The sequence below is a fragment of the Monodon monoceros genome, unplaced genomic scaffold (genome assembly GCF_005190385.1).
Source record: "Monodon monoceros isolate NGI ecotype Baffin Bay Population unplaced genomic scaffold, NGI_Narwhal_1 Super_Scaffold_14, whole genome shotgun sequence".
Classification (NCBI taxonomy): Eukaryota; Metazoa; Chordata; class Mammalia; order Artiodactyla; family Monodontidae; genus Monodon; species Monodon monoceros.
In genome coordinates this window covers 30857226-30880063 of record NW_021703770.1, presented here as the reverse complement: position 1 = coordinate 30880063, position 22838 = coordinate 30857226, and the positions used below count along the sequence as shown (strand labels likewise).

The window sequence follows — 22838 nt, the reverse complement described above, 5'->3', positions numbered from 1 at the left end:
CCAGTTGAGGAACCAAGATCCTGCATGCCACGTGAGACAGCCAAAAATTAAAAAAAAATTTTTTTTTAATTAAAAAAAATCGATAGGAAAAAAAGTTAAATATTTGAACAGAAAATATGTAGAACATTTGGAAATCTTCAGGAAAGATCACTCTGGAAATAGCAACTAGGACTTTAATCCATAATCCCCAATATAAACTAAAAATCTATAATGGTAGAATGGGTCTAAGTTTTAAACCAAGAAAACTCAAATTCCAGAGGTAGTAGGAAAAATGACTTTGCAAACCCACAGACGTATAGAAGTAAGCATAGAGAGAGTGAAGTTAATCAAACCCATAGTGGGAGTACTTTTATGATAATTTTAGGATCTGAGAGACAGGGTATATGAAAGCCCTCTGTATGCTGTAAAGCACTTATACATTATTATATATTATCTTTGAAATATAGATAACAGTATCTGGTTTACTTATCTTGCAGTGTAACTTAATTAACTATGTGAATGTGTAGATTAAAAACACATGGATGTTAACACAGGATTAGCTAATTGCTAATCTTGACCCAAATTCACACAGAAAGGGACCATCTGAAGTCACTGGGTGGTAGTAGCGGCGGCAGTAACAGCAGCAAGAATTGTGGATAGAAGACAGACTCTGGTGGTGCCCTCTTCTCCTCTCCAGCCTGTAGACTGCTGCCACTACACTGGTTTGGCTACAAAAGGGCATCAGCTGGGAGCCTGTTCAGCTTTACACAGGGCTGGTTTCATGGGTGAGCAGCCCGTGTGGCTGCACTAAGGCAGGTCCCATGCTTGTTGTATTTCTCTGTTAACACTGTCTTGAAATTCTTAATAATTTTTTAACAAAGGACCCTGAATTTTTATGTGCACCGGGCTCCACATATTATGCAGCCAGTCCTGGCTGTAGAACCCATTAGGATGTTTGTTTCTTCTGACAAACAGAAATGGAATTTACCTGATTTAGGCACTGGCCCAGGAGTGAACACTCCTAGAACTGCCCTTAACTGCTCCCCTGCCAGACTGTTCCTTCTTTTTCATATCCATCTGTTGCGCCCACCATAACTACCCAGAACCTTGCTGGGTCTGTAAAGAGAACCCTGCTGCGCTGAATTTGACCTCAGCATCATCACCATTCTGTTGGCAACCTCTGTGGTTGCCAAGAGGTTGTGGTGTGGCAAGACTCCTGTCCTGCCTGACTCCAGCTAGTGGTGTATAAAGGAACTCCTGCTCTAGCCTGACCCTAGCTGGTGGGTGGCCTGGGTCTCTGAGGATGCTTCCTTCCAGAATGGACAAAGGAGGACAGAGGGGGTTAGAAAAAGCTAATTATCAATCAGAGGTCAAGAATGACTGCTCAAAAGTGGACTTCTACCACTGAATGTTGCCTAACCACCCAAGCCTCAGTTTCCCCGTCTGTAAATGGGGCAAGCAGAGGAGGTATCAACTTCCACAGTACTGCCAAGAGGACAGAGAGTGTGCGTTAAAGACTGTGTGGTTCCTGGAGCTTTGTATTAGCACCCTGTGAAGCAGGTGATTGTGTGGGTCATGGGCCCCTGGGAGAACCTGATGCTATCTATGACTCCTTCCCAGCCCTTCCTACGCCCCCCAAAAACGTCATCTCTCAAAAGAGCTCGCCCACGGTGCCAGGGTTTGACCCAGGTGTTCCTGGACCCAGGTGAAGGCACGGGCCTCTTCAATGCGCACTTCAACTGTGCCGTCTCCACTTGGTTCTCGAAGCCTCCACCTGTGGTTCACTAAACACGGCCACCCGCATCCGCACCACCCCTCCCAACCCCAACCCCCTCCCCCGCCTCTTCAGGGGGGCTGATCCCAGCTGCCTGCACAGCCCCCGAGGGTCCGCGCGGGCAGAGCGGCCGCAGGAGGGGGCGGGCCCGGCTGTCGGCCCGCCCCGCGTCGGGCTCGGGGTGAGGGCTCCGACCTATGACGGGAGGGAAACTCCTGTGTCCGGGGGGCGGGAGGGAAGCGTGCGGCTGAAAGGCGCATTGATGCAGCCGGCGGTGGCCTCGGAGCGCGGCGGGGCCGGACTGGGATCACGTCTCGGCTCCCGGGTCGTCTCCTCCTCCTCCTCCTCCTCGCCTGCTCCGCGCGTCCCGGGGCCGCCGCGCGCCATGCGCCTCCAGGGCCCCGCCACCGGCTCCCCGCAGCGGCTCCTCGGCCTCCTGCTGCTCCTGCTGCTGCAGCTGCAGGCGCCGTCGAGCGCCTCCGAGACCCCTAAGGGGAAGCAAAAGGCTGTGCTCCGGCAGAGGGAGGTGGTGGACCTGGTGAGTCCGGTGGACGGGACAGAGCCCCGAGCGGGGACGGGGGAGGGGGGTATGTCTAGCGTGCGCCTGGGGGTCCCGCTTTGTCTGAGTCTCCAGGGAAGGAAGGACCTGGGCTTTGCGGGTAGTGGAGTCCTGGAACTGGCGAGGTAGACCGGTATGAGAGGGCCATCGTGAACCAGAGATGCGCCGCGGGTCGTGTGGGACTCCCCAGAGTACAAAGAGTCGCCCAATAATTTCTGACCTCTGAGCCCCCATCGATTCCCGACCCCCACCCCCCGCAGGGATGGAGAGGGTTAGGGCTGCAATGAGAGTAGAATGGGGAGCTTGGGTAGGTTAGAACGTGGGCCAGGGAGCTGCCTGGGACACCCTGGGCTAACTGATCTCCTGGGTGGGCCTGGGCCAGGGACTTGCAACGTGTCCTTTGTTGGGGCTGGTGACCACGTCTGCCAGCGGGAGAGAATAACAATCCTCACCCAACATCCGTCCAACTCTTTGTAACTTGATGACAGTGAGTCATGTTGGGCCATCTTCCTAGGGAGTATGGGCTGCAGTTTACTTTGTTGGACGACCACAGCTGGGCCAGGAATTGTTCAGAGGGTTTACGATCAGAAGGGGAAATGAAGGGGCCCAGCACTAACCCTCCAAGGACCCATTTCACTGTTCTGTTTAGACAGATGGGCAGCCCTTCCAGACACCCTGGGTCTTCAGCCTGTGAGCACCAGGTAGGAGCATCACAGCCGAACCAAGGGGAGAAGACAGTTACCAGGAGAGCAAATAAATAGCCCAAGTGCTTTCTGAAGGGGTAATCTATGGGAAGGCCTGTTTACTTAAAGCTCTTTCCTTCTAAAAGTCAACAAACCCAGTGAAGGGCAGAGTGGGTCTCTACCCTGGAGCAAGAGTGATTCTTTCAAAACCACTATATTCCTTGGTATATGATAAACTTCAATCTTTAAGCAGACAAATATAGTGTTACAGGCGTTGCAGGACATAAGAGGGGGCATTTTTTTGATAAAAAACTGTTTCAAATTTGTTAAGCTGCCATTGTAAACTGAGCTAATAAGCCAAGCTCCCTGGAAGCTAGTTCTATGCCAGATTCAAACGCTCTGTAAAAAAATTCCTGCCGTTCCACACTGCACTTTTTGGTGTGGTGCTATGTAATTTTGCTCCACAAAGCAGACTGTGTGTTCAGGGCTACAGTTCTATTTTTAGTGCCTAAATTGTTTAAAACTGTACCAAATGAATGTGGTTCATGTGCAGTCTGCATTTTATGAATCTGTCGTTATGATACACAAAATACCCCCTTTCCCTATAAAGCTAGCAACTTTTTTTCTTTCCCTCCAAGGATTTACAGTACCTGCGGTTTCCCACAACTCTATCCCGACTTGGAAAACTTTATTGTGCAGCCTGGCTCAGGTGCATCCTGTAATTGGATTTGGTTTTGCTGGGGGAAAAGAATCCACACAGTCATTAAGGTTTCAACGGATTCTATAAAGCAGCTTCTTTGTACAGGATCTTTCAAAGCCTTCCTTTCAAGCGTGCAACAAGCTCTGCCCCCTGGTGGCCAGTGAAAGAAACAGGGGTTCCTTCCACAGACATTTATGGAACCCCTACCTGATACTAATCATGTGCTGGGTTAGTGAAAGAAGTGAAAGAAGGCAGATGTGATACCTGTGGAATCGAATTCAGTAAAATTATGTGGTCTCTGAAATGCAGTTTTTAGATAAAAAGGTGAATAAAATTTCTCAACCATGGCACAATTGACTTTTGGGGCTAGATGATTCTTTGTTATGGGGACTGTGCTGTGCATGTAGCATGCTTAGCAGCATCCCTGCCATCTACCCACTAGGTGCCAATAGCAATCTCTCCCTCCCAAGCTGTGACAACCAAAAATGTCTCCAGACATTGCCAGGTATCCTCTGGGGGACAAAATTGTCCCCGTTAAAAACTGCTCATATATAGAAAAATAAAACTTTGCTCTGAGGGGAATAACAGTGAAAAAAAAATCAAAGAATACCAGAAGTTTTATTGTTTCTCCCTTCCCACTTGAAATCTTTGTGTAAACATTGCATATATCTGTTAGTGAAAGTTACCTATCTACTAAATGAAAATTAAAGTATATCTACTAAATTTAAATCTACCAAGTAAAATTAAAGTATATCTACCAAAATGAAAATTAAGTATAAAATAAAGCCAACTAGAATGTTTTATACTTTAGCATGTCTTTGAGTACTTTTGCAATTTTGTTAAATACGTTTCTTATTATTTCTCTGGCAGCAAATAAATAGAAGTGTCTTTTTTTTTTTTTTTTCTTAAAGTCAGGAAAATAGCACTGGTCAAAGTCATAAAAATCATTTAGCAGGGCTTCCCTGGTGGCGCAGTGGTTGAGAGTCCGCCTGCCGATGCAGGGGACACGGGTTCATGCCCCGGTCCGGGAAGATCCCACATGCCGCAGAGCGGCTGGGCCCGTGAGCCATGGCCGCTGAGCCTGCGCGTCCGGAGCCTGTGCTCCGCAACGGGAGAGACCACAGCAGTGAGAGGCCCGCGTACCGCAAAAAAAAAAAAAAAAAAAAATCATTTAGCAAAATAAAGATCAAATTGGTGTTGTGAGAAGATTGATTGGCAAACATTAGATACATAAGGATCTTTCCTAGGCAGTGTCATTACTGAATTTAATAATATGACCATATCCAATCCTAGATGGTGAAATTAAAAAATAAGCTTTGTTATAGAAATGCAAATCAAAATTACAATGAGGTATCACCTCACACGGGTCAGAATGGCCATCATCAAAAACTCTACAAACAATAAATGCTGGAGAGGGTGTGGAGAAAAGGGAACCCTCTTGCACTGTTGGTGGGAATGTAAATTGTTACAGCCACTATGGAGAACAGTATGGAGGTTCCTTAAAAAACTAAAAATAGAACTACCATCCGACCCAGCAGTCCCACTACTGGGCATATACCCTGAGAAAACCATAATTCAAAAAGAGTCATGTACCAAAATGTTCATTGCAGCTCTATTTACAATAGCCAGGACATGGAAGTAACCTAAGTGTCCAGCAACAGATGAATGGATAAAGAAGATGTGGCACATATATACAATGGAATATTACTCAGCCATAAAAGGAAATGAAATTGAATTATTTGTAGTGATGTGGATGGACCTAGAGTCTGTCATACAGAGTGAAGTAAGTCAGAAAGAAAAAAACAAATAACGGTATGCTAACACATATATATGGAATCTAAAAATTAAAAAAAATGGTTCTGATGAACCTAGGAGCAGGACAAGAATAAAGATGCAGACGTAGAGAATGGACTTGAGGACACGGGGAAGGGGAGGGGTAAGTTGGGACGAAGTGAGAGAGTGGCATGGACATATATACACTACCAAATGTAAAATAGATAGCTAGTAGAAGCAGCTGAATAGCATAGGGAGATCAGCTCCATGCTTTGTGACCACCTAGAGGGGTGGGATAGGGAGGGTGGGAGGGAGATGCAAGAGCGAGGGGATATGGGGATATATGTATACATATAGCTGATTCACTTTGTCATACAGCAGAAACTAACACAACATTGTAAAGCAATTATACTCCAATAAAGATGTTTAAAAAAAAGCTTTGAAGTTATTTTAATATATAAGGAATCTTGATTTTTTTTGTTCTCACTGGACAGTATATTTATAGAGAATGATAGTGTTAGATCATTTATACAAATAGGGATTGTTAAAGTAAAAATTTAAATGAATTGGGTGTGTGGTTTGAAGGGTCTAATAATGGACCAATTCAGGGACAGGCACAAGAATTAGGCAGATGGAGATCCAGCTTTACCACCGATGCAACTATATTGCTGTGTGTGGCTTATGGCTATGTGTGTTAGCCAGCAGGTTTGCTAATGCTCTCTTCCCCAGTCCTAGTCCACTCAAGGGAGTGGACACACTTGCTCTGGGCCACTATCTCACATGGTCTTGAGGAAATAATGAGAATCATCATGGCTGACTATACTATGTGCCAGGTACTGCTCTAGTACATTTTATGTATTATCTCACTTAAATCTCCTACAAGGTAAGAATCTTTATTATTTTCCCCCATATTTCAGTTAAGGAAACAGGCATTGAAATGTTGAATAACTTGCTCTATCTCACATAGCTAATAAGTGGTGGAGCCAGGATTAAAATCCAGAGTATATGACTCTAGAATCTATCACTCAACTTCTACGTGATACTACTGTACCACCACCCCAAGGAAAACAGAGATAATCCTAGCACTTAAGAGTTTGTTAGATTACTGCCACCCTATTTAAGACTAATGGTCACTTGCAATGAGATTATTTATCCCTTCTTGGTGGGGAGGGCTGAGTGGGGTGGGAGGCCAGAAGTGTTCCAACACTTCCTCCACATGAAAATAGGGAGGAGAAGCAGGTGTGCTTATCCAACTTAGAGATATTGCCAGTGTAAGATAACTATTGAGTTAAGATTTCATTTTATAATTATCTCTCTGAGAATTTATCTTAGGGAAATAATTGAAAAGAAGAAAAAAGCTATGTGGATAAAGATTTTCTTTACAATAATGTTAACAATAGAAAAAAATAGAAATAACGATCCCCAAATAGTGCAGTGTTTGCATAAAATTGTAAAAGTATAATTCTGAAATCCAAGTCTCTTTACAATATGTAGGGTTAGAAGAAAAGAGCAGTATATCAAATTATGTCTACCTTATAATACAGCCATTTAAAACTTATGTATGCTTTTAATGAGCAGTAGAAAAAAGCAAGCAAATGAAATCATTTTCTCTTCTTTGTGTGCGTAAAGTCTGCAAAAAAAAGAATAGGAAAGAAATCCCAATATTTTAGAAATGACTTTAAAAATTGGTTCTTTATATATAAAAAATAACTCATCTGGAACATGGGCAAGTGGTATGAAGGGATTCTTGACTCCAAGGCCTCAAAATAAATGCAGTTCTGATCAGACTGAGTCTTTGAATCTTAAGTGAAGGGAGTTTTTCCCCCGTTCTTTTTTCTGATGCAGTATAATGGCATGTGCTTACAAGGGCCCGCGGGGGTGCCTGGGCGAGATGGGAGCCCTGGGACCAATGGCATCCCTGGCACCCCTGGGGTCCCAGGTCGAGATGGATTCAAAGGAGAAAAGGGGGAATGCCTGAGGGAAGTCTTTGAGGAGCCCTGGACGCCTAACTATAAGCAGTGTTCGTGGAGTTCACTGAATTATGGCATAGACCTTGGAAAAATTGCGGTAAGTAAAGTCTGAATTATTTTAAAGTTGAAGTAAAACTTAAAGGCTTTCATAGTTGAGTGGTAATTTTAAGTGTGCTTTTATTTTATTTTTACTAAAAGACAAAAAGTATTAAGGAATGGGTACCGTGTGACTTCTAACTTAGAATTAGTGAAAACATTGATAACATTTCAGAATTAACTTTATAAAGCTATTTCTGAGATAAATATATCACCATATTATTTTAACCCTAACAATACTTAAAATAACTTACTCTTTTTTTTTTTTAATGGAAACAAAAAGGGAGAGCATAGGTGTCTGTGTTGGACAAGTAAGCAACTTTCCAATCTTGTCCTAAAGTGATTTTAAATTAGTCTAAGAAATTCTGCTGTGGCTCCAGATATAAAGGTGGAAAGAAATATCCAAGAAATTAACACATGATTGGAATTATCTAGAGGTGGGGAGTCCATTGGTATTTGTCCTTATTCTGGGTAGCAGACCCAGCTTAAAATTGCTAAGCTTAAGCGAAGTAGAATGGACCAGAGATACACTACAATGACCATTTAAAATTATTCTGTAATATTTAGGGAGAAAAATTACTCAAAATAGCCTGTCTGGCAATGCATTTGGATTAATGACTGCGTCACTTTGATTAGTGTTTGCTTCCAAAGTAACTGGCAAGTCCACTGGGATGGCACAGAGTTGAAGTTGGTGCCATTTCAAGCCTCTTTCTTCTTTTGTTGACAAACTCTGTACATGGTTCTATATCCACAATATATTATTCCTTGATATTAACCACTACTACCACCAGGCAAATAGAAGAGATTTTATTTTCATAAAATTCTCAGGTTCTAAGTAGCAATCTGTGTATTATCCCTGCTCCTCTTTCAGCTCTTTAATGTCTGCTCTATTATCTATAAAAATGTTTGAGACTGTCTTGATTTGATTTCTGTGTGGTCAAATTTCCATATAGCTTCCATAGTTTGGTGACTGTGACCAGTTATATTTTCACATGTGATTTCTTAGAAAGCATTTTGTTAAAATGTTGCCTACTTCTTTAAACACCTGACGTTGATAGACTGGTTGCTTATTTATAGTTCATCAAAAGTTGCTGGCTGAGTTCTCTCTAAAAACTTGCCCTATGGACTCTGGATTATTAATGCAATATGTTTTCAAAAGTTCCTTTTAGCAGTGGTCAGAATGGGTTTGGGAGCCTTCTACGGGTAAAAGATAGTAGGACCGTGAGCCAATAGACAAACAAATTTTGCAAAGACCTGGGTCTTATCATTGTGTCATGTAGGTAAAGACTAAAAACCCCACCTACGCTTTACTCCTGATACTGTTTTCTGTTGCTTAAAAAGAAACAGGTCAGGGACTTCCCTGGTGGTCCAGTGGTTAAGACTCCGTGCTGCCAATGCAGGGGGCCTGGGTTCAATCTCTGGTCAGGTAGCTAGATCCCGCATGCTGCAACTAAAAGATCCCGCACAAGGCAATGAAGATGTCTCATGCCTCAACTAAGACCCAGTGCAGTCAAATAAATAAATAAATATTAAAAAAAAAAAAGTAACAGGTCAAAGTAATATATATGGGCAGTGCTAGGCAGGGATTCTGTGTTGTTTACTGTTGTATCTGTAGTATCCAGAACATAGGAAATAATTTTGGAATAAAAAGAAAAGTAAATACATAGACTGTTTTGGTCTAAAATACTGAAGACTGGCTGTTTTTGGTAAAAACTGAAAGATACCCTCAATGGAGTGAATAATTCTAAGAAAGCCATAATTCTATTTTCTTAGAGTTTCTAATATCAGAGTCTCTTCCATCTTGCAGAGAACTGCTTTCCCTCTGTAAAAGCTAAGCTTTTTAAATGCAGTTTGGGGAAAAGGATCATTAAATAAAATGCACAATACAATTTGAAAGCATCTTTTTAATTAAAATGAAAATGCTAATTAAGTCCTATTTCTCTGTTTGTGACAGGAGTGTACATTCACAAAGATGCGTTCGAACAGCGCCCTAAGAGTCTTGTTCAGTGGCTCGCTTCGGTTAAAATGCAGAAGCGCATGCTGTCAGCGTTGGTATTTCACGTTCAATGGAGCTGAATGTTCAGGACCTCTTCCTATTGAAGCCATAATTTATTTGGACCAAGGAAGCCCTGAACTGAATTCGACAATTAATATTCATCGCACTTCCTCTGGTACGTAGAATGGGGACATTACAGAATTGTGCCTCAGATCTTTAGAGACCAAAGATTAGTTTTCTGTCCACTATCATGGTAGGTCATAGCAAGCTTTCTGTGCATAATTCTCAATCCTGGTTGCACTTCAGAATTTCTTATAGATCTTTTAAAAACTATGTGGATGCCTGGGTCTCATCTCTGATCAACTGAATCAGAATCTTGGGGTAAGACCCCAGCAGCTGTATTTTTTTAAAGATCACAAGGTTGAAAATCACTGAGTTAGATGAAATGGCGAAATAGCCAATAATGCCGTAGAGCAGTGGTTTTCAACCTTAGCTGTACCTTGTGTTCAACTGGGGAACTTTAAAAAATCACCGTGCCTGGGTAACACTCCTCCATGTAGGCTGACTTAATGGGTCTGGTTGCACCCCAGGCAATGGAACTTCCAAAGTCTCTCCTGGGGCTTCCCTGGTGGCATAGCGGTTGAGAGTCCGCCTGCTGATGCAGGGGACACGGGTTCGTGCCCCGGTCTGGGAAGATCCCACATGCTGCGGAGCAGCTGCGCCCGTGAGCCATGGCCACTGGGCCTGCTCGTCCAGAGCCTGTGCTCCTCAACGGGAGAGGCCACAACAGTGAGAGGTCTGCGTACCGCAGAAACAAAGTCTCTCCTGGTTATCTCAATGTTCAGCCAAGCTTGAGAACCACTAGCTTAGATTGATAAGAAGGCTGATTTCTCTGCCTTGTTCTTTAAAAAGGTAGGTACAGTCTGCTGCATTTGTAGAAGAGAACATTTCTATATGGTTCCTGCATTCTCTGTTTGCTTCTACCTCCTATAAAAGAAACGACATTCGATTAAACCAGTGGTCACTTAAGCTGTTAAAAAAAAAAAAACACCTTGGACATCCCTGGTGGTCCAGTGGTTAAAACTCTACGCTCGCACTGCAGGGGGCACGGGTTCCATCCCTGGTCAGGGAAGATCCCTCATGCTGTGCGTGGCCAAAAAAACCCAAAACTATTGGGTTTTTTGTTTTGTTTTTGTTGAGTTTTGGGGGGTTTGTTTTGCTATATTTTAAGGTTCATTGAAAGAGTTTAGAAGCTACCAAAAGTAGAAGGGGAAAAAACTACCTATTAATGTCATCACCCAAACACACCACTATGAGTATTTGGCTGCCAGCTATTTTGCTTTCTTGAGCTGCTGTGTGGCAGGAGCTGGGAGTGTGGCACACCGTAACAACACATGCCGAGAGAATCACAAGGTGTCCATAGCGATAGCTTCATTTCCCTGATCTCTTGAAAGGATTTCTCACGAATCTTGTACTTAAAAATGTCAGAGGGAAGAGAAGAGATCCCCTCACTACTAACCAGAAGAAATATTTCAGCATTCTTAGGGATCAAGTCAGATACTGATCCCCCAAATTAATAGAGCACATTTATCCCTAAGAAATCAAGGGCATCCCTTCCATTTTCTTCCTCAGATCCCCACAATATCCTCAAGATGTAAAGAAGATACTTTAACCCCTTCTCTCTGCACATAGAGGAGGTCCAGGGAAATAAAGTATCTTACCCTGAACAGTAGGCTCAGTGTCCTGGAGAGCAGAAACCAGAGCCCTGCTCTCTTGTCTCCCAAGACAAGGTTTGATCAGATGAAAAAGCCTCTTCACTAAGTTCTGTGCTGTAAACAAAGAGGTGCTTTCCATCTGAGAAGCAGTCACTAAAATTTTTAAAATCTGGGTATAAAATACAAAATTTGACTAGGAAATGATATGTGTTTAAATAGTAGTTGATATAAGCAACTTACTTTCTATTGTAGTATCTTTAAATGTGTGTGTTAATATCTTGCTATAATAGAAGCTCTCAGGCCTAGGAACTGTGACCTATACATACATATACTTTGTAAATTATTTAACATAGCATTTCCCAACCATGTTGTGGAAACTTATTTGGTGTGATCAGTTGGGTAGAATGTCAGAAGTAATTTGTTATTCATAACAGTTTTTGTCTTAAGATGAGTTAAATGTTACCTCTATAATAAATTCCCTTGCATGCTGGTACTCTTTCTTGAGGGAAAGGAAAGGGATGCACTTACAGTTTGCACATCAGAGGATGACGTTAAGCCTTGGATATGTCCATGGGAGTTTGATATACATTAGGATGTCATCTTCTTACCTGGATCTAGGAGGAAAACAGGTTGAGAACCCCTAATCCAACATAGTTTAGGTGTTTAATAAGCTGCAATACTACCTTATCACAGTGAAAATGTTCATTCATTCAAAAAACATTATTTCATTTGTTAAAGACCATAAAGTGACCACTTGACTCTCCCCGTGTGAGGCTGACACTAAATGCAAACTTGTCTGACCTCCTATGGGATGAAGTGAACAAATTTTTAGACCGTGGATGTCAAGACCTTGGGAGAACATGAGGATTTCTAGGCTTTCTCACCTGGCATGATACTGAGAATTCTAGATTAAATGGGACTGTGGGCACGCACAGCTTAGTTCTCCCAACTTTGAAAGGGACCTGAACCAGTCACAGGTCCCCGGATTCAGAGGGACTTGCCTTCAATTCACTGATGTCACAGCTGGTGGAAGCAGATTGCTTTAGGCCTGCAACCCCTGGCTCGGTTCAAATGCACTAACCTTAACCAGATAGGAAAACTAACCAGTCACATGTGGTCATCCCTACCCTACTTATATGTAAGAACCGGTTTTCTTAAAGAATGTGCCAATCTGCCAACATTTTCCCCCTGACACAGACGTCAAAGGGGTTGTACCTTTTGCCTATTAAAATCAACACTAGGGGAATTTTTATTTTTTAGGATATTAACCATGTATTTCTTCTTTAGGTCTTTTTTTAAAAATTAATTAATTTATTTTTATATTTATTTTTGGCTGTGTTGGGTTTTCATTTCTGTGCGAGGGCTTTCTCTAGTTGAGGCAAGCAGGGGCCAGTCTTCATCGCAGTGCGCGGGCCTCTCACTATCGCGGCCTTGCTTGTTGAGGAACACAGGCTTCAGACGCGCAGGCTCAGTAGTTGTGGCTCATGGGCCTAGCTGCTCCGCGGCGTGTGGGATCTTCCTAGACCAGGGCTCGAACCCATGTCCCCTGCATTGGCAGGCAGATTCTCAACCACTGCGCCACCAGGGAAGCCCCTGGGGGAATTTTTTAATGTTGGAGAAGAGCCTTGATAAGGAATGCAACTTATATATATTAGTATGTGAAAGTTGAGAGGACCTGTGAAAAGGCACGTGTTTACAAAGAATAAAAACACAGAGGAAAAACAGGATTTACTTAGTTTTTTGTTTTTTTTCATGGTGAGGAAATTCCAGATTGAAGGACTGATATAATGATTACGTTAGAATTACTTTTAATGTTATAAAAGCCCTTTTTTTTTTTTTTCTAGTTGAATACCATCAAGTGTATACAGGTAAGTGTTGGAAAGGGCTTTCTTTAAAAAAGACTTATAGATCACGTCAAAGTCTTGGCTTTTAAAAGTGTAGGCTTCCTGGGCTTCCCTGGTGGCGCAGTGGTTGAGAGTCCACCTGCCGATGCAGGGGACACGGGTTCGTGCCCCGGTCCGGGAAGATCCCACATGCCGCGGAGCGGCTGGGCCTGTGAGCCGTGGCCGCTGGGCCTGCGCATCCGGAGCCTGTGCTCCGCAACGGGAGAGGCCACAACAGTGAGAAGCCCGAGTACCACAAAAAGAAAAAAACAAAAGTGTAGGCTTCCTTTGTTTAGTCAGATAAATTGCTTTTTTTTTGTTTTAGGTCATCTCTATAACTAAACAAAGTCTCCCTTTATGATTAAAACCTCTAAGAAAATTCCCCGTGAAGCTTATTTCACAGAATGGATATGTATACATCTTTAAAAAATATTTATGTGCTAAGAAAAAGAGAACTTATCTTTATGAGACCTTTATTAAGTATTAGCATTTTTAATTCCCTGTACATTAAGTAGATTTAACCTAGCTTGCTGAAGTAATACAGTTGAGCTAAAGGTTTTTGCTTTTTGTTCTATAGAGATTTGTAATTCTCACCTTGTTTTGCAGTGGAAGGACTCTGTGAAGGAATTGGTGCCGGACTAGTGGACATTGCTATCTGGGTTGGAACTTGCTCAGATTACCCGAAAGGAGATGCCTCTACGGGGTGGAATTCAGTGTCTCGTATCATTATTGAAGAGCTACCAAAATAAATCCTTTCATTTTTGTTCCCTACCTCTCTTGTATTATACCTTTGAATGGTTCATTTTTGTGACCCCTTATATAATTTTTATGTGTACATCTGAATGAAAAAACAAAATTAAATGTGTTTACAGACCAAAGTGTGATTTCACACTGTTTTTAGATCCAGTATTCATTTTCCTCCCATCAAAACTGGTTTTGGGATTTTGTAGAAGATTAAAATACTTTCTTCATATTCCCATTCCCTGAACCTATAATTTGGAATGTTATTGTGGTCTCCGTTTCTTTCCTGTTCTCTTAGTGTAGCACTTTTTAAAATATAAAAGCTACCAGTCTTTGTATAAGTTGTAAATGTTCAGAATTGTTTAATATCTGTGAAATAAAACTTATCTCAAACAACCTTAATATCTGTAACGTAATTGCCACTAAAATCAGGGTTTCTGGTACTTTATATCTGGAGAGTTGAGGATAAACCTGATTTTGTATTTATCCGTTTGACAATCATGTTTTTTTAGTACAATAGTCCTGTTCCATATTTTGAGGGATTCAAAGAGAAAGTGATATTTATGTGTCAGGAAATGCACTAGCACTTGAGAAATTTTATCTTAATTTAACAAAGAGTAAAAAGACGGGGACTCTGGTCTCAAATTGCTTACCATTTGGTAGGGAAACTAAGATACAAAAATAACAAATCAAAGATTAATATGTTGATTGTGACAAAAGTTGTTGAAGAGGTGGTATAATTCAAAGAAAGACCTATCACTTCTGGCTGAGGTGATCAGAAAGAATTCATGAAGAAGTAAGTACAGGTGTAAGACTGATAAAGTTAAGTAAATCCTGGGCTTGACTTGGAAGTGTCACTATGAACTCATAAGTTACTTTGTCTTAAGTAAAGCTATAAAACAATTAACAATAGAATCTCCTAGCTTTGTTTACTGAAAAGACCTAGAAATAATGACCAAACTAGTAATGCCCAGATTGTGATCTCTATATACCATTTGGCAACTATGAAAGACAACTCAACAGGATCCAAGAGCCAATGTGGATTGGTTCTCACTGGCAGAGATGATACGATTTAAGCATCAATGAAGATAACAACTGGAATGGTTTGAAACACATCAGGTATGTTTAAATGCATGAGTTCATAATGATATTAAAATAAAATTCATTGGTCAACTTAGAGGATGCCAGGAAATCAACTTGTTACTTTGAAATTTGGGGGAAAAAGCAAAGCATTTGTTCTGCTTTCTCTACATGAACTGTACTTCTGGGTAACCAACTTGTTGATGAAGGAAAATTTCTCTATAGAATGTGTGTGTGTGTGTGTGTGTGTGTATTTTATAGCACTATATATTGGTATAGATAACAAATGAAGAAAGTGATAGGATATCCCTCTTTTCAACCCTGCATGATTTTAGGGCTCTAGCAATGATCATCAATGACCGATAACATTCCAGCATGAGAAGAAGACTACGTGCCCCCTAAGGAAAGCACGTTACACTACCCGAGAAGTTGTTTTGCAAGAAAGAATCAAACCTAGATCTGATTTAGCCTCCAGATACAACCGTTAAATTTTAGGCAATACAGGGGATAGAAGAATATGTTAATTGACATATCAGGATTATAATCAGCAAAGCAGGACTATGGGAAACTTGAAAGACAGCTGGGTTTCTTCAACAAATATACTGCAACAAAAGAGAAAAAGGAAAACATGGATTAAAAGGTTGAATAGATATCAACTCTTTTCGGTGTTTGACTTTATTTGGGTGCTTGAGGTAGTGCAGGACGTTTAAACATTGATAGATATTTGATATAAAATGATTTGGGGGTTTGGTGTGAAGTAGTATTGTGGTTATTTAAAAATAGCACTTATATTTTAGAGATACAGAAATATTCAAGATAAAGTGATATGATGTCTGGAATTGGCTTCAGAATAACCTGGAAAGGAAAAGTGGGTGAGAGGGGGTCTAGATGAAATCATGTTGAAGACAGGTAGAAATTAACCAAGATGGGTAAAAATTGTGACAAGTGGGGACTGGGATTAAGGACATATTGAGTGGAGACCAGAACATTAGTTAAGACCTCTTTGAATTGGCACAGACTGTGAAGGTATTTGTGTCCCATGTGAATGCCCACCAAAGGACATCAACTGCATAAGAGGCTCTTAATGATGAGGTGGACAAAGTACCTCGCTATGGATGTGAGTCACCTTCTTTCCCCAGCACTCCAGTGCTAGTTCAATAGACCCCTAAACAAAGAGGCTGAGGTGGCAAGGATGGAGGTTATGTATGGATTCAACAACATGTAATTTCCCTTACTAAGGTTGGCCCGGCTAGTGCTTCTGCTGAGTGCCTAATGGGCCAACAGAGAGTCCAGCCTGGAGTCTCTAATATGGCATCATTCCCAGGGGGACAAGCCAGTCACCTAGTGGCAGGCTGATTACCCTGGACTTCTATCATGGAGGGGCAGAGATCTGTTCTCATGGAAATAGACATATATTCTGGATACACATTTGTCTTCCCTGCCCTTAATGCTTCTGCTAGCACTACCATTCATGGACTCAAGAATGCCTTATCCACCACCTTACATTCTAAACAGGATTGTTTCTTTTATATATATATATATATAATTTATTAGGCTGTGCTGGTTCTTAGTTGCAGCATGTGGGATCTTCATTGCCGCGTGCGGGATCTTTAGTTGCGATGTGCAGTATCTAGTTCCCTGACCAGGGATTGAACCCAGGCCCCCCTGCATTGGGATCGCGGAGTCTTAACTGCTGGACCACCAGGTAAGTCTCTAAACAGCATTGTTTCTGATCAAGAAACTTCATGTCACAGCGAAGAAGTGCAGCGATAGGGCTTGTCCCATGGAATTAACTCGTCTTTCCACATCCCCCATCACCTGGGAGTGACTGGCCTAAATGAGAGGGGAAATGGCTTACTGAGGACTCATTGATGGTACCAGTTGGTAGACAACATCCTGAAAGAATGGGGTTCTGTCTTACAGGTGCAGTATATGCTTTGGATCAGAAAGCATTACATGGTGTTCTCGCTCCTATAGCCAGAGTACAAATGGCAGAAGTGGAAGTGGCTTCTCTCACTATTACATCTTATAACCCATTTGCAGATTTTTGCTTCCTGTCCTGACAACTTTGAGCTCTGCTGGTTTGGAATCCAATAAGGGAATGCTTCTGCCAGGGGATACAACAATGTTTCCATGGAATTGGAAGATGAGACTATGTGTTTAAAATAACAGAAATGTCTTTATCCCCTGGTTTCTGTGGGTCAAGGATCTCGGCACAGGTTAGCTGAGTCCTCTGCTCAGGGTGTCACCGTGCTGAAATCAAAGTGTTGGCTGAGGCTGCAATCTCATCTGGGGCTCAGGGTCCTCTGCACAGGTCATGTGGTCGTTAGCAGAACTCGGTGCCTTGCAGCTGCATGATTAACGTCCCTGTTCTCTTGCTGTCAGCTGGGGATGGCTCTCAGCACCTGGAGGTCGTTCTCAGGGCCTTGCCACGCGGCCCCTCCTATCTCAACATGGCTGTTTTGCTTCCAGACTAGCAAGAGAACTCTTCTGCTTTTTTATTGTTGTGAAGCATGTTTTTATCTTTCATTTAACATTAAGAACATCTTTGTTGTTGTTGTTTTGTGGGATTTTTTTTGTTTTTTTGTCTTTTTTTTTGGCCACTAGTGCAGCATGCAGGATCTTAGTTCCCCGACCAGGGATCGAACCCGTTCCCCCCTGCAGTGGAAGCACAGAGTCTTAACCACTGGATCACCAGGGAAGTCCCAAGAATGTCTTTTCATGTAGACAAATGTATGTTTACCTCATCCTCGTAAACAGTTGCACAGCATTCCATTGTAGTAATAGATCATCATTTATTTAGCTAGACCCTAGTGACTGACTGACGGTTAACATTGCTTTCTATTCCCGCTGTTTCAAACAATGCTGCAGTGAAATTTCCTTGCACACACAGTATGTCCTGGGGCATTTCTGCAAGAGTGCCTGTAGGGCAAAGTACCCCTGGGTCCAAGAGGAAGCATGTTTCAAATTTTGATATATCACTGACTTACCCTCAATTATTATGACAATTTTCACTCCTGCCAATAGTGTTGGAGAATTTCTGTTCTCCCTACCGTAGCCAGCATGGGATCTTATGAAACTTTTTTTTCCTTCCAGTTTCCTTGAGATATAACTGACATACAGCATTGTATAAGTTTAAGGTGCATGGCATAATGATTTGGCTTAAGTACGTCTTGAAATGATTATCACAATAAGTTTAGTGAACCTCCATCATCTCATACAGATACGAAATAAAAGAAAGAGAAAAAAATATTTTTCTCCTTCTGATGAGAACTTAGAACTTAGTTTCTTAACAGCCTTCACAGATAACATACAGCAGTGTCAATTACATTTATCATGTACATTACATCCCTAGTACTTATTTCTATAACTGGAAGTTTGTACCTTTTGACTATTTTCATCCACTTCCCCCTCCCCTCAGTCCCCACCTCTAGTAACCACAAATCTGATCTCTTTTTCCATAAGTTTGTCTGTTTCTTTTTGAAACCTAATTGACCTACAACGCTGTGTTAGTTCCTTTTGTACAATATAGTGATTCGATATTTCTATACATTTCAAAATAATCGCCATGATAAGTCTGGTTGGCAACCAGCTATTTGTTTTCTGAATCTATGACTCTTGTTTCTGTTTTGTTGTGCTTATTCATTTGTTTTGTTTTTTAAATTCCACATATAAGTGAAACCGAACAATATTTGTCTTTGTAAATATCTTCTTTCATTCAGTAGGTGGCCTTTTTTTGTGTGTGAATAGATGTTGAATTTTGTCAAAAGATTTTTCTTCATCTATTGAGCTGCTCATATGATTTCTATTCTTCAGTTTGTTAATGTGGTGTGTCACACTGATTGGTTGGTAGATATTGAATCTCTTTCATCCCTGGAATAAATCCCACTTGATCATGGTGTATGATCCTCTTAATGTGTTGTTGAATTCAGTTTGCTAATATTTTGTTGAGGATTTTTGCATCTGTGTTCATCAGTGATATTGGCCTGTAATTTTGTTTTCTTGTGTTCTGTTTGTCTAGTTTTGGTATCAGGGTGATGCTGGCCTCGTAGAATAAGTTCGGAAGAGTTCCTTCCTCTGCAGTTTTTTGAACTAGTTTGAGAAGGGTAGATGTTAACTGTTCTTTAAATGTTTGGTAGAATTCACCTGTGAAGCCATCTGGTCTGCGATTTTTTGTTTGTTGGGAGATTTTTTACTACAGACTCAATTTCATTCCTGGTCATTCATCTGTTCATATTTTCTACTTCTTCCTGATCCAGTCAGGAGATTGTACCTTTATTGGAATTTGTCCTCTTCTTCTAGTTTGTCCACTTTATTGACATATAGTTGTTCATTGTAATCTCTTATGATCCTTTGTACTTCTGTAGTGTTTGTTGTAACTGCCCCTTTTGTTTATGATTTTATTTGGGGGGGCCTTCTCTTTTTTTCTTGATGAGTCTGGCTAAAGGTTTATCGATTTTGTTTATCTTTTCAAAGAACCAGGTCTTAATTTCATTGATCTTTTCTATTTTTTTTTTTAGTCACTATTTCATTTATTTCTGCTCTGATCTTGATATCTTTCCTTAACTAACTTTGGGTATTGTTTGTTGTTCCTTTAGATGTAAGGTTAGATTGTTGATTTGATATTTTTCTTGCTTTCTGAGGTAAACATGTATCACTATAAAATTCTCTCTTAGAACAGCTTTTGCTGCATTCCATAGATTTTGGATTGTGTTTTCATTTTCATTTGTCTCCAGGTATTTTCTTATTACCTCTTTGATGTCGTCAATGGCCAATTTGTTGTTTAGTAGCATACTGTTTAGCTTCCACGTGTTTGTGTTTTGGGTAGTTTTTTCCTTGTAGTTGATTTCTAGTCTCATAGCACTGTGGTCAGAAAAGATGCTTGCTATGATGTATGGTCAGGCCCTCAAGATGGCTGTTCTCTTGCTCTCTGTACCTCCCCTCATCAACCAGTCCCTGCTTTACTCACATGACTCTCTAATCCTCTTAATCATAGGGCTTAATTAGTAACTGCCTACCTACTTGCCCCCTGCCCCAGCTGCTGGTTTCCCTGGTAATTGATGAGCTAATCTGGCATCAATTCACCCTATAAATGGTAGCCGCCTTCTCCCCGGAGTGGTGAAGACTGCTGCCATGTCCTGCCTGTTGTCTGCCACGCACAGTGAGGTGTCGCTCCAGGACCTTGCTTCATGTGTAAGTTTCTCTTGTCCAATAAATGCCTGATGTCTCTGTTGCTGTCTCTGGGTGAGAAAACTCCTGGGAGCTGAGATGTCAGGACATAAGGACGGGAAACAGAAAGTTGTGGAGGGGATCAGGAGGAGGCCGTCTACTAGCATGTGGGGCCTTGTGGTAGCTGTGTACCATGAGAGATGTCTTTTTCTTCCATTATGTTGATGATATCCTGTTAACCTCAGTCTTTTCCCAGTTTAAAAGTAGCAGCCCAGTACTCCTCATTCATCTGACTACATGGGGGTGGCTGGTGAATAGAGACAAAACTCAAGGACCTGGATTATCTACAAAATACAAGCATACCCCTGACCTACCACCCCTAAAGAATTAGAGACACAGGCTTTAGGGATATGAATTCAGAGACAGACTTGTGAATTAACATGGCCCATTACCCGGGAGTGTTTGGTTGAGGTCTGTGGCAACAGCAAAATAATAAGAGTGCCCTTGGGCTTTTGGTCCCAACTATGGAAGGGGGCAGAGCAATGATAAGAGTGTGATGGAACAACAGCTATATGCAGTCTACGATACATTACAACAGGTGGGAGACATTACAAAAAACCTATCTGATTCTTTGAGCATGCAAAAAACCACTATTCATTTGTATGCAACATATACGATCCCCGTGGACATCAATAGTGACCAAGGAATCTACTTTATTGGCCATGAAGTTCAGGAATGGGCCGATACAAAGGACGTATAGGGACATTTCCACCTGCCTTACAACCCCACTGCTACTGGGCTATGAAGAGACTACTTAAACAACAGTTGAGGTGGGAAACTCACTCTTAACACGTGGACACATCCCAGGAGCATTTATCCCAGTGCCGATGCCACGTTAACCCGGAGGTAACTAGTCAACACTGTTCGAGTTCAACTGTTGACCACCGAAGGACTGTTGCCAACTACAGGTCTGGACAGCAACTCATTTTTGCCCTTCACAGGATCTATCCCCAGGGGAACATATTATAAATAGCCCTGAGGACTGGCAGGTAAGTCCTCAGTGGTTTGGGTTTGCTGTCCCATTGGGGAATAGGATCAGAAAGGGATTTACAGATTTCACCTGTCTTCTACCCAGCCCCACCTCAGATTACTAAGGTAATTAATCCAGGCCTCTACTGTCGAAAGGCACCATTATGCTAACCCTGTGTACTGTTACACCACCTCTCCAGTATTCGGCACTGGCTACGGAGACTGAGGGTGGGCAGGTCGTATGGTATTGCAGGCCAGGACAAAATGAGTAGACAGGGGTGGCATTACCTCAGAATGATGTTACTGCTTGTATTTTGCTTAATGGTCATGATCTTCCCTATATTGTGCCTGTTAGTCATCTTGCAGCTTGTCCTACTCTGAGTGAAGGGAATCTGTTTGTGGACTGGGTGACAATGGTGGCCTCACTGAGAAGTGAGTTTGATTGCTGGCTCTACAGCAAAATGCCATTGTCAACCTCTGAGAGTCCATGAAAAATTGACTTGATAAGCTCCTGGTTCCAAAGCTTGCCCACCTGTTGGACTGTCTCTATTGCATTTGTGGTATTTGGTTGCAGTTGCACTTCTACCTACCTGTCCTCAGGGATATAGCAGAAGAAGTATGGGCCAAGATTATAGAGGTCATACAGGGTATGTAAGGGTGGAGTGTTTGACCATGCCATTCAAGATGACTGTCCTCTTGCTCTGTATATCCCCTGTTCAGCCAGTACCTGCTTCACTCACATGACTATCCAATCTTCTTAATTATAGGGCTTAATTAGTAACTGCCTATGTGCTTGCTTCCTGGCCCAGCTGCTGGTCTCTCTGGTGATTTATGAGCCAACCTGACCGTTAATTCCCCCTATAAATGGTAGCCTCCTCCTCCCCCGGGTAGCAAAGACTGCTGCCATGTCCTGCTTGCTGTCTGCCGCAAACGGTGAGGTGTTGCTCCAGGACCTTGCTTCAGGTGTGTAAGATCCCTTGTCCGATAAGTCACTGATGTCTCTGTTGCTGTCTCTAGGCTCTTTCTTCAGTCTTGAGGCTGGCAACTACAAGCCTTGCAGGCCTGTGGGGTGCAGCCCAACATATGATTTTAATCTTCAATTTACTGCGACTTGTCTTGTGGCCTAGCATGTGATCTATCCTGGAGAATAGAACTTTTGCTTTTAAAAGACTTGCCTGATTAGACAGGTTGGACCCACCCAGGATAATCTCCCATTGAATTATAGTCAGCTGTTTAGGGACCCTAATTTCATCTGCAAAGTTCCTTTTGCCATATTGTTGTATAATCATGAAGGTGATATCCAATGGTATTTACAGGTCCCTACAGTGCTCAAAGGAAATTACACTGGTGTTTACCCCAGGGGGCAGGAATTGTGGGATCCATCTTAGAATTCTGCCTACCACAGACTGCCCCCTGGCCATCTTACACTCCTTATACCACTGAACCAACAGGTGAAAAAGGTTAATCTACTGGTGTTATGATCTCAGTTACCGCAGGAAATTGGTTGCCTTTATAATGGAAGCAAGGAGGATTTTCTCTGGAACCCAGGAGATTTTCTCTGGAACCCAGGAGATTTTCTGAGGTTCCCTTCAATACTTCCATGCCAACAGTAAAGATCAATGGAAAGCTACAGGAACTGGAAAAAGGCAGGACAATTGAGGATTCAGACCATTCAGAAGGGAAGGATTGAA

The 22838-nt window shown here is 42.0% G+C and overlaps 1 protein-coding gene across 1 annotated transcript; it reads left to right on the top strand.

Annotated features, from left to right (window-relative positions):
- The first annotated feature begins 1985 nt into the window (after positions 1 to 1985).
- On the top strand, positions 1986 to 14271 carry CTHRC1 (collagen triple helix repeat containing 1). Its single transcript, XM_029223022.1, has 4 exons — positions 1986 to 2291; positions 7314 to 7535; positions 9489 to 9705; positions 13735 to 14271. Exons 1-4 carry the CDS (start codon positions 2016 to 2018, stop codon positions 13875 to 13877), a joined length of 858 nt encoding a protein of 285 aa, XP_029078855.1. The 5' UTR covers positions 1986 to 2015; the 3' UTR covers positions 13878 to 14271.
- The last annotated feature ends 8567 nt before the right edge of the window (positions 14272 to 22838 follow it).